Here is a 10,624-nt window from a genome sequence, read left to right on the forward strand (position 1 = left end):
GTAGAGGAGGAGGGAGGATTAGGGGAGGGAGGACTCCGTCACATCCTCTGTCCATGTATGGGCATGAAGTTTACACGCAGCGGGGAATCCTCTCACTGGAGCTGATGAATGGGGAGGAGGGCCGAGGGAGCTGCCAATGTGTATATAAGGAGAGAGAGGGGAAGTCGCTGATGTGAAATCCACAGCAAGCAAATACCTACCGAGGAGCAGAGACGAAAAGGAATACCTTTAATTGCTTTTTTTACACCTTTTGACACATACCACTTTGGATCATTTGTTGAAAACCATCAAAAGGGGGAGTTGAAAGAAAACATTCACCAGCATAATTTGTTTGACATTTTTACCTTTTTCGTTGGGAGAGACGGACTTCTAAGTGCATCAGTATGTTGAACAATATGGATTTGAATGCGAAAGATTCTTTTTACCCTCAGTTTGAGAATTGCAACAGTTCTTCCCTGGGAATGGAAAACAGCGTGCGGAAAGATAACCAGGAGGTGTATGTCGATGCGGAGCGGGGGGTACCTGCCCAGTTTGGCCATGGTGAGTTCGCATCTTTGCACAGTCGATACAATTAGCATGCATGGTAATTTAAATGTGTTAAATAGGAGGGATAGATAACTCTCTCAGTGCTGCCGTGTATATCAAGGGATCTTATCAAGGTATTTCTGTGCCAAAATACGCATGCATGTTTATGTAACGCTGATTTTTTTCTTCCTCGTTTTCATTTTCACGAATTCTGAAATATAAAACACTCGCGTTGACAAAGTTTTCTCTCTTTCTAATTCAACAGAAGGAACCCCTGCAACCCTCAAAACCGAAGCCTCCAACTCGGAATTTGCTTTTAACCCCTGCGAGTGTCCAAAAGACAACTACACCCCCTCATCGCTCGCCTACTCTGGCAGTTTCTATGTTGAGGCATCTCAGGGAGCGCCGTGCAGCACCGAAACACTTCTCAATATGATCACTGAGATTGTGGGTATATCCACACTGCCACTTTCAGAAATGCAACACAGCGATAACAGTCGAGGAACTTATCCATCGCCTGCTCCGATGGACAGCAGCAGTGGCAATTTTGGAGACCCCGGCATCAAGAGGCAATCCTACACCTGCTCCGGACCTACCCCCCCTGTTTACCCTCCAGATCAGACATGCCCAAGGTATGCTGATGATCAGGCCGGCAGCCAGGCCCAAGACCCGTCCACTTCCCAGCTGAGCTTCAGCTCCTCTCGAGCTTCAAACCAGAAAAAGGATGAACCAAAGTCAGAGGCCGCTTCTTTTCCTGTCGTGGTCAAGAATGAATTTGAAAGCAGCTGCTACGAGTGGGGAACTTTTAACAAATCCGGCTGTTTGGAGACGAGTTTCCAGATAGAAACCTTCCCAATGTCAAGCGATTTCCCCCCTGACCAGCAGATGGACGTTAAGGAACTCTTAGACACATTTCCCCCACTGTGTCCCAACCCAGAGATGGAGTTTAAAGTGGAGGGGGGTATTAAACAGGAACCGTGTTTCTCTGACACCTGTTCTCAGAGCTTCTCCAGCCCCCTGTACAATAATTACCTCCCACCACCTCCGATGGGCCTCTCCTCTAACCTGAAACCCTTCCCCGAACCTCCACAGCCATCTAATCAGTGCGACTCCTTATACACATCACCAGCTTTACCGAGCACGATAGACTCCATCCTGTACTCTTCCTTGTTGCCAGATTCTTTCGCCCAGAGTTACACCACCCGCGCGACGAAACCCCCCAGGGCCAGAAAGAGCCCCGCTGCCTCTCACGGCCCAGCCAAAGAGAAACCTTTCACCTGCCCCATGGAGAGCTGCGACCGGCGCTTCTCCCGATCAGATGAGCTCAACCGGCACATCCGCATCCACACGGGCCACAAACCTTTCCAGTGCCGCATCTGTTTGCGCAGTTTCAGCCGTAGCGATCACCTTACCACCCACACCAGGACTCACACCGGAGAGAAGCCGTTTTCCTGCGACGTGTGCGGCAAACGGTTCGCCCGGAGCGACGAGAGAAAACGGCACGGACGCGTACACCTGAAACAGAAGGAGAAAATGGAAATAAAGCCACAGGTGACCACCGGTGCGTGGACTTTCACTCTTCCCGAGGGAATTTGAAGACAAAGCTATGTGTCCACCCATACAACATTAGGATCTCTCCGTCTTGGAAGATAAGCCAGCCAACTACAATTATGTGTTTGAGTTAGTTTAACTGGCAAGCCAAAGCCTGGCACAAGACGATTTTTTAGGAGCAGAAAGGAAGAGAGAGGTCTGCTTCGGCCTTATTGCCTGCTGCTGATGCTGCTGACTTTATGCAAAGATGCATAAGTTGTAAGAGTCGGTAAACAGATCCACAGTGACTTGTTGCTGTTACTGTAAGTAGAGCCAAACATCTCTGCTGCGGCATTGCATGACTGCTGTTCAGCACCTCTTCATCTGGACAGCTCCAACCTCCATGCCTCTGAGTCTGGATGGATTGCACTTACAGTTTATTAATATCTCCATTTATGATTCTTATTTTCTGCTTTTAGCATTCTTAGAGCAATGGTTTGGACTATGTTTCTTAAAATGCATGTTTATGTCAGTGTTTTCTTTCCTTTAAGCGGAATATCAACCACTGTCAAGGTACTCCTTCCCTCCACAGGGAGGATTATTGACATGAATGTAGGCTAACATATTTATGGCTTTGACCATAAAGCTGTCCATCTTTGATCAAATTTAGTGTTTGTTTAACTTCTTATCATTTGGCTGTCAGTGTTTTTTGTCATTGGTCTTTGTGTTGTGTTACAATTGTTTGGATTATTTCAATTGTGAAAGATATATCATAAATGGAAAATAAATATATTTGTATTACTGTACTTCTTTGTATTTTTATAGCTAACTGTATATTTTACATTTATCGCATTTGAGCGTCATTTATCTAGGTGAAATGTATTCTAAATCATTAATAATGTCTTGGTTTTTGAGGGCTACTGTTTAGTAACACAATATTTTAAATCTTACAATTTGATATCAGAATCTTTTTCGCACTTCATCCCTTTGTTGGTATGACAAGAGTTATTTAATTGAATAGCTGATCTCTTAAAATGGACCAGTATGTACACTAGTAGTGGTACAGCTTTTCAACAAAAATGATTTTACAGTGTGTACAGAAGTATGTTTAATCAGGCTAGAAATGACTAGAAAAACATTTAAACATTGCTTTTGAGTAATCAGGTAGCACACATTGCTGCGAGTTTTGGTGGACTTTACTTTGGACTTTACCATGAAAGGGTTTTGACACTTGGTATATTTTGCTGGATTTACTGTATGCTGAAATGTTCATTTTAGCAACAAAGAAAAGTTAAGTGTTGGTGAAATTGTCACCAACAGGGTACTGCAAATAAGTAATTTAACTCGCCTTAAGTTATATTAACTGTTCAAGTAAAGATTTTGTACATACACAGTTTCTACTATACGTTAAATTAATATTGATGTTGTTATTTTTATGAAAAGTTTATGAACAAAATAAACATTTTCTGGAAGCAGCAAGTTTCTTGTGCATGGTTTACAATAATCAAAATGACCCAATTCTCACTTTGCCCAATCTGTCTCACACGGCATGGAGACCCCCCTCCCCCAATCAAATCACTCAGAGGAGTGTATCCCTGCCCAAAATATACATAGTAACAGTCAACATGAGGCACCACACTGTTGCCCTAACATTAGACTTCCCAGTTCTACCCATTAAAGGGAAACCATATTACTCAATGCTTCAATTCTGAATCCCCTTGACTTCAAAGACCACGTTTCTCATGTTTTAAATGTAGAGATGAACACCACGGATGCCGTGGTTATCTCTACAGGAATCTTGTTTAGCAGGACATTTTCTTGCCATGTCAGTGAGATGATCTGATGCTCTCAATTCATTCATTCCATTGTTCATTCACTCATCCATTTTTTGCAATAAAAGGATATTAATTTCCACTCAATTACTGAACGTGATTATGGTCTATTATCATGTAGTTTTTTCTCTCAAAGAATGCTGGTACTAAATTCTCCTCTCGTCAAAACTGCCTGTGCAGTTTTGTAAATGCAGTTATGGTGCCTCAATTCCTCTCTACTAGAATAAAAAAGGGTGGTACAAGCTGTTGCTTCTTTTTGTGACAGTGCAGGATTTTGAGCATTTTGAGCATAGCACAAGTGATGTTTAACATAAGCAAATATGACTTATAGAGATTTGGGGGAGAAGACAGCAAGGCCTATACTTAAAATGGGTTTCAAAAATGTTTTGTGCCCTATGCATCTTTATAGGATGCCAAGATCTTATAATCTGTCATTGAAAACCATGCAGGCATGTATTGCCAGGGACTCCGCTGTGGTAGGTAAGACATGCATGTGCCCCGTGACGCTGTCGGCTGGCAGAACACAACTTTGCTTGCCCACGGCAGTGCGTAAGTGCCTGCGTTGTCTGTAGCTGACAAACATACTGTACCAGTGAGAAAATGCAAGCTGCCACATGGAGCACTGTGAATAGTATGCGCCCATCCTGTCCATCACTCATCATCACTTACAATAGCACAGGGCCCAACAGGCATCGACACGCACTCCCTTCTCCATGTTGTTTTAGTGGCAAACATTGTCCAGTGATGGATAGTTTGGGGTTTTGAATTGCAGTCATGTGCAGTCACAGTGACCATTATCTAGACACTTGAAGACTGAAGAGTTATTGAACTCTGGCCAGTGATGGAATTTCTGCATTTGTGCATTTGGAAGCTCAAATTCACATTTGCATACTGTAAATGGTCCTTGATATATCTACAGCTTGTGCATATGGCTTCAGCTGCATTGTCTTCATCAAATACGTTAACCATGTCATAAACCTTCCTAAATCATGCTCTGCCGCAGACTAAAGACTTAAATCAGTTATTTTCCACTGACTGACATTTATGTTTTTTACCCATGTAGATATGTGTAATTGCTGAAACCATTAAGTAATTGTGCAGAGAGGGCACATGACCACCACTGAGAACCAGGATTTCTCAGAACGCGGACCTCTGCTGTAAATGGTAGCACATCAAGTCCATTAAATCCTTGCCAGGATGTTACTAATGCAAACATGTTAACATTAGGACTGTGGGGGGTTTATCCAAGGTTAGTGCTTGTGTGTGACTAACAAATTCCATATAAAAACCATAAACAGATGTGATTTCACATCTTCATTGTCTCATCTGATTTATCGCTTAATGTAGGATTGCTTCTGGATAAATCAATTGGACTAGTTATCTGCTGTACCAACTGAGTACTTTGGCTCAGGATTAAATAAAAGAAATCCTTGAAAAGGACTGTGAAGGATTAGATGGGCCCATGTTCTGAGGATAAGTGTCATTGCAGAATGATATGTATTTACATGTTGATTACTTGTAAGCTTTCTCTTTCATCTGATTGGCACACAAAGGTTTGTTTTTCTGCATAATTTAATTTTTAGTACACACACACAAAGCTAATACTGAACCCCAGTAGATCTATACAGTATTACATAGGCTAATAACTGAAGCATGTCCTCCTCAGTGTCAAGCCCATCCACATCTGTGCTGCCGTTAAATACCTAAAGTCCATCTCAAGAAGGACAAGTACAGCCCCAGTCGTCTCTGAAGAGCCCAACATCCCTTTTGTCCATGCTTGAACTCTAAACAATTCTCCCTCTACAACAATAATCCAATAATGACTTTCAGAATGTATGAAAATGAATTCATTTGCTTATATGAAGGATCAGAGGCAGTTTCAGTGGTTCAAGCTTCAGGTATCAGGTCACTTCAAGTACCTATTAATAATCACAGTCCTACTTGAGACGCTCTATATGGCCACACAGTCTCATTCGCTTGTGGATTGATCTATTGTGGGGTAATCACCACGCAATTTTATGCGTACCTTTAAAATGTACACCAGGGCACGTCATGGTCCTTGGGGTGGGCTCAGTAATCAAGGTGCATAATCGCATGGCGGTAATGGCAATCAGGCTTAGCAGATTAATTCCTCGGATCATACATCAGCCCGTCGGTCCTGTATCTGATCGTGAAGAAGGGTGTAGGTGGTCTGGAGAGTGCAGGTGATTAAAAAGAAGAGAACCATTGTGGCGAGAAGTAGCTCGTTATGCAAACATTTTAAAGTGCCTAATTCTGCTCGTTGTTCTGGCTCCCAAATTCTTCATTTGCACTACTGATCAGGCAAAGCTTAAGACTGAGAATATATCTTTTTCTTTGCTCCTTCATGAACCAAATGTCAACTCTAGGGTCAAGGAGTCCAGTCTACCACTTTTGTCCTGGGCAAGGCATCTCTATGGTAACTACTTCAAGGGACTTGTAGTATATGCTGCATCTAAAGTGAATGCAAAGTGGAAAACATAGCCTAGCTAGCTGAATGACTTCATAGCAATTCAGTTATTCAGGAAAATGTACAGCTGCCCTTGGAACATTCCAGGTTTGAGCCCTTGAAATGCTGCAGCAGCCCTGTTGTGTAGCTGTGTGTATACTGTGGCAACCTCTGGTAATCTGGTCAGTCAATGGGAATAATGATTTCGGTCCATACAAACAGCTTTCTATGTATTTACTTATTTTCAACCTATAGGTCCATATTTTTACATTAACAGATAGACCATAAATCAAATGACTATGTGTATTGTTAAAGGGGATTCTTGTAGTGACAAACCCGCAGAGAGTTATCACCTGATACTGTGGTTCACCTCAGTTCTGTGGAGAATTTTAGCATCTTTCAGCTCATTGTTTTGGTGTTACAACTCAGACCTTTAATGTTTTGATTCACCCTTAATGCTCTCATATCATTCTTTTAGTTTAAGGCAACTGCGAAAAAGCTTTAAAAGCCCAACATGTGCTAACTGCTCAGCACCAAACAGCAGTCAGACAAAGTAAGCAACTAGCAGCTAATAGTAGAGCATTAAGCAGCTAAAAAGACAGATATTTCCATCCGTCATTGGAATATTGAACTTATTTATTCAGAAGGTAGCCGGAAACACAACTCCAAATTAATTACTAATGTTGCTTAATGTCTGTTGGATGTTTAAATAAACAAATGTTTGAAAACAAGTTTGCCAGTATTAACTTAATGAGGTGAAAACATGTGTTGTGTTCACAGTTTGTTTTTGGCACTTACAACCTGCTATTGTCATTACAACAACACACATCTGATTAGCTTTTCTCTCCCTCCTTCTACCATGAATAAATGTATATGAATGAATAAATGAATATTTTTTATTCAAGTGTCACACACCTAAAGTTGCCCAGCCCCCATGGTCTTACAAAAAAACACTAAAAGGCAAGAGAAAACAAAAAAAGAAAGAAAACCAATATATGACATACGTCAAACAAATGTCAGACATAGACTTACCAAATTAAACATAAAACGCTGTCATACATCAAGTAAGTATTTAACAAAACTGCATTTAAACTTGTCTGTCTTTAATGAATGCCTTTTAATCTACATTCATATGTCATATCAAATGGGCTAGGATGTCTGGCAGACATTTTCAGTAAAAGCTTAACTCAAAGAGCATGATAAAAAGAACAGTAGAATATAAAATGCATTTCACTTTTAACCTCATCCAAATAACAAAGGTGACTCTTTCCGTCCTCCTCTGGGACTGAATGGAAGCATCAAGTTTTCACAGCCGAAGGCAGAACGCTCAATCTTAACTGAGCACAAATACACCTCTGAGCTCTGACATATTGCTCGGTATGGTAAGTATGCTTAATAGCACAACACACTCTCAGTTTTAGTTTGCTTGGTAGTTCTTCTGACCGTTTGTCTTTAAAAGTAGCAGAGACATACAATAATTAATGCTTCAAGGTAACTTATATTTGGGGCTCAGTATAATTTGGATGGCTATGCCAACTGCTAGTAGTGAAAATAGGCTGAAATGTTAAACATTAACCCTATCAACTGGCGGCAGAGTACTAGAGCTTCCTCTAACAATGAATGATCATTCTAATCAGTCGTGATTTATGTCAGAGATGATGTGCACACACACACAAAAAATCCATCTTAAAACTTTTTTGTTTGAACAGTTAACCTCGACACGCAGTATTACTTTGATGTTTTGGGAGAAAAACATCATCAACTGCTATGAGAGGACCATACACAGGTGGTAGCATCCTGGATTGACAATAATGATTCTGAAGAAAGTTTGTGCTTGTGGGTAAAAAACTATTACTTGTTGCAAATATCTAGAAACCTGCTGTCACATTACCATACAGCCATCATGCACACTGTCTGGAACAAAAAAAAAAAGCGTAAAATCCACTTATCTGTATAACATCACCAAATACACACAACTGTTAACCCCTCTTCCCATAAAATCAATTACCGTATGACCATGTGTCCAGTGGAGCTGTGAGTGATTACTTTAGTGCTTTGACATTTGCAACAGCAGTAATGAGGCATGTCTTTGACAGCTGTGTCACTACCAGCAGCCTATGTCTCGGCTGTTCAGTTCAACGCTGGGAAGGAGGCATACTGTGGCCAAACACTGGCACTCTCTCTAGATAATGATGGCTCACCCATAGAGAAGCAGAGAGAATGTGTCGAAGTCTGAGGAAACTGCGCATGTGTGTGTTTTCACTGTGAGACAGAAGTGAGGCTGATTGAGAGTGTATGTGAAGTGTATTAGTGTGTGTGTGTGTGTGTGTGTGTGTGTGTGGGTGCGTTCATTCGTGCGAGCGTGTGCGTGCATGCATGTCTGTCATTGCCAAGATGGAATCAGAGACTGTGAGAGAAGGTTGGGCTGGGACATAAAGACTAGTAGCATAAAAATGAGTGGGCTGAACATGCTCAGCTCATACAGTGCACCCTCCCGTCAAGCAGGGCGGCTATTTGCATGTGCACACCAGCCTCAACGCCAACTACAGTATGCATTCTGCATCTAAATTAACCATCAAAATCAAGCATAGCTCTTTGGAGCTCCATGAAATGTATGCAAAATGTACCTACTTCAGCATTAGCGGCTTGGTTTCTCTGCCGTAACAGTTGTTTTAATGCCTGCTGAATTGTGGCTGTGAATTGGAGCCATTAGTCAAGAATAACAGAGAACATAGAGCCTCATTATATTCTGTTGTGTTCTGTTAGGTGTTCTCTCTAGTCTATTATGTTACGCTCCTTTTTTGTAAAATTGTATGTTGTACTATTCAATTCAATGAGTTTGAATTGATTAGGTTTTGCTGTAGATGTATAGATCTTTCTAAAGGTTTTAGTCAAGTCCATCTCAGGGATGACAGGATGACCAGACTTCAGTCTTTTTTATTTATTCTTTATTTGGCTATTTGTAGCTGTGACAATTTTAAAACAATCATATCAGATCATAATCATACAGAACCTGATCCTTTCTGTTACTGTAAAGTTACATCAGCTGTTATTTCCATCTTTGGACGGAAGAAGTCAGATAAATTACTAAAGTTGAAGTAGCTAATAGTTAAAGTAAATTGGAATTTAAATCGACTTTTAGTAAGAAATATTTACATTTTCTACATCTTAGTGTTCTTCTTAATTCTTAATCTTGAGTCTGCCACCTAAAATTGAGGAAATTAGACAACTGGTGACACAATTAGAGATTGGGGTTTCTGTTTAACGGAAAGTTGGTTAGATGAAACCACAAGCAATGAGGAAGTTGACATTAATAATTACTCTAGTTAGAAAGGACCGAAATAGAAAAGTGGGTGGTGTTTGTGTATGTATGCACTCAGATGTGGCTTTTAACTGTATATATGATATTTCTAGTAATTTAGAGATTGTTTGGTTGGTAGTACATTTCCCAAAAACCAATCCCATTTTATTTGGGATTGCTGTAGACCGCCAGGATATGCTACTTTCTGTGATAAGATAGAACCGGTCCTCTTGAATTTATCAGGCAAAGAGAGCTCAGAGCTGATATTAACGGGGGAGATGAACACAAATGTCGGGCTGTGCTCATCCTTCTGGCAAAATGCTGGAGGACCTGTGTTACTCCTTTGGTCTTGAACAGCTGGAAAAACTGTACACGAGGGTAAGCAAGACTTGTTGGAATATTAGTGATCTGATCTTAGTTTCAGACAAAACTGAAACATCTCAATGTGGTACTATTACTTACGGCATAAGTGAGCATAGCATAATTTTTTTGCACAAGAAAAACTGGTAAAAAAAACGTTTACTCTCACAAGACTGTACTGTAATTTAAACGTTGCTCCCAGGAAACTTTCAAGAGGCTGGTTGTTGTGATGGATTGGTCCCTTGTGTTAAATTGTTCGTGTGTTAATATCGCATGGTCCGAGATTAAATTTAGATTTTTTTAAATGATCAACAAGGTAACCCCTCTTAGACAGATTAGAGTTAAACAGAGTTCCAGTACGTGGATTAACAAAGCTATACATGATGTTATTCAAAATTTCAGGGAAAAAAGCCCTCAAAACCTTTCATAGAACTAAAAATCATGATGATTTTATTTTATATGAGCAAGCAAGAAATAAGACTCAGGAACTTGTTAGAGACGCAGAATCAACCCACTATAAGAATGATATCAAATAATAAAGATAACCCTAAAAAGTTGTGTAAGACCTTAAAGGATTTGGGGGCTGCTAAAACAAATGCTAAGAAACAA

The 10,624-nt window shown here is 40.7% G+C and overlaps 1 protein-coding gene across 1 annotated transcript; it reads left to right on the forward strand.

The window, feature by feature from the left end:
- LOC117955482 (early growth response protein 1-B) lies at window positions 1-3,336 on the forward strand. Its single transcript, XM_034890012.1, has 2 exons — window positions 1-540; window positions 791-3,336. The coding sequence occupies exons 1-2, from the start codon at window positions 384-386 to the stop codon at window positions 2,119-2,121; spliced, it is 1,488 nt and encodes a 495-aa protein (XP_034745903.1). The 5' UTR covers window positions 1-383; the 3' UTR covers window positions 2,122-3,336.
- Window positions 3,337-10,624: the final 7,288 nt, after the last annotated feature.

The sequence above is a fragment of the Etheostoma cragini genome, chromosome 2, assembly GCF_013103735.1.
Source record: "Etheostoma cragini isolate CJK2018 chromosome 2, CSU_Ecrag_1.0, whole genome shotgun sequence".
NCBI lineage: Eukaryota > Metazoa > Chordata > Actinopteri > Perciformes > Percidae > Etheostoma > Etheostoma cragini.

Bases quoted from the DNA above. Each gene is read 5' to 3' on its own strand.
- LOC117955482 (XM_034890012.1), top strand. From the start codon at position 384: ATGTTGAACAATATGGATTTGAATGCGAAAGATTCTTTTTACCCTCAG. The intron at 541-790 runs GTGAGTTCGCAT...CTAATTCAACAG, and splicing joins ACCTGCCCAGTTTGGCCATG to AAGGAACCCCTGCAACCCTC.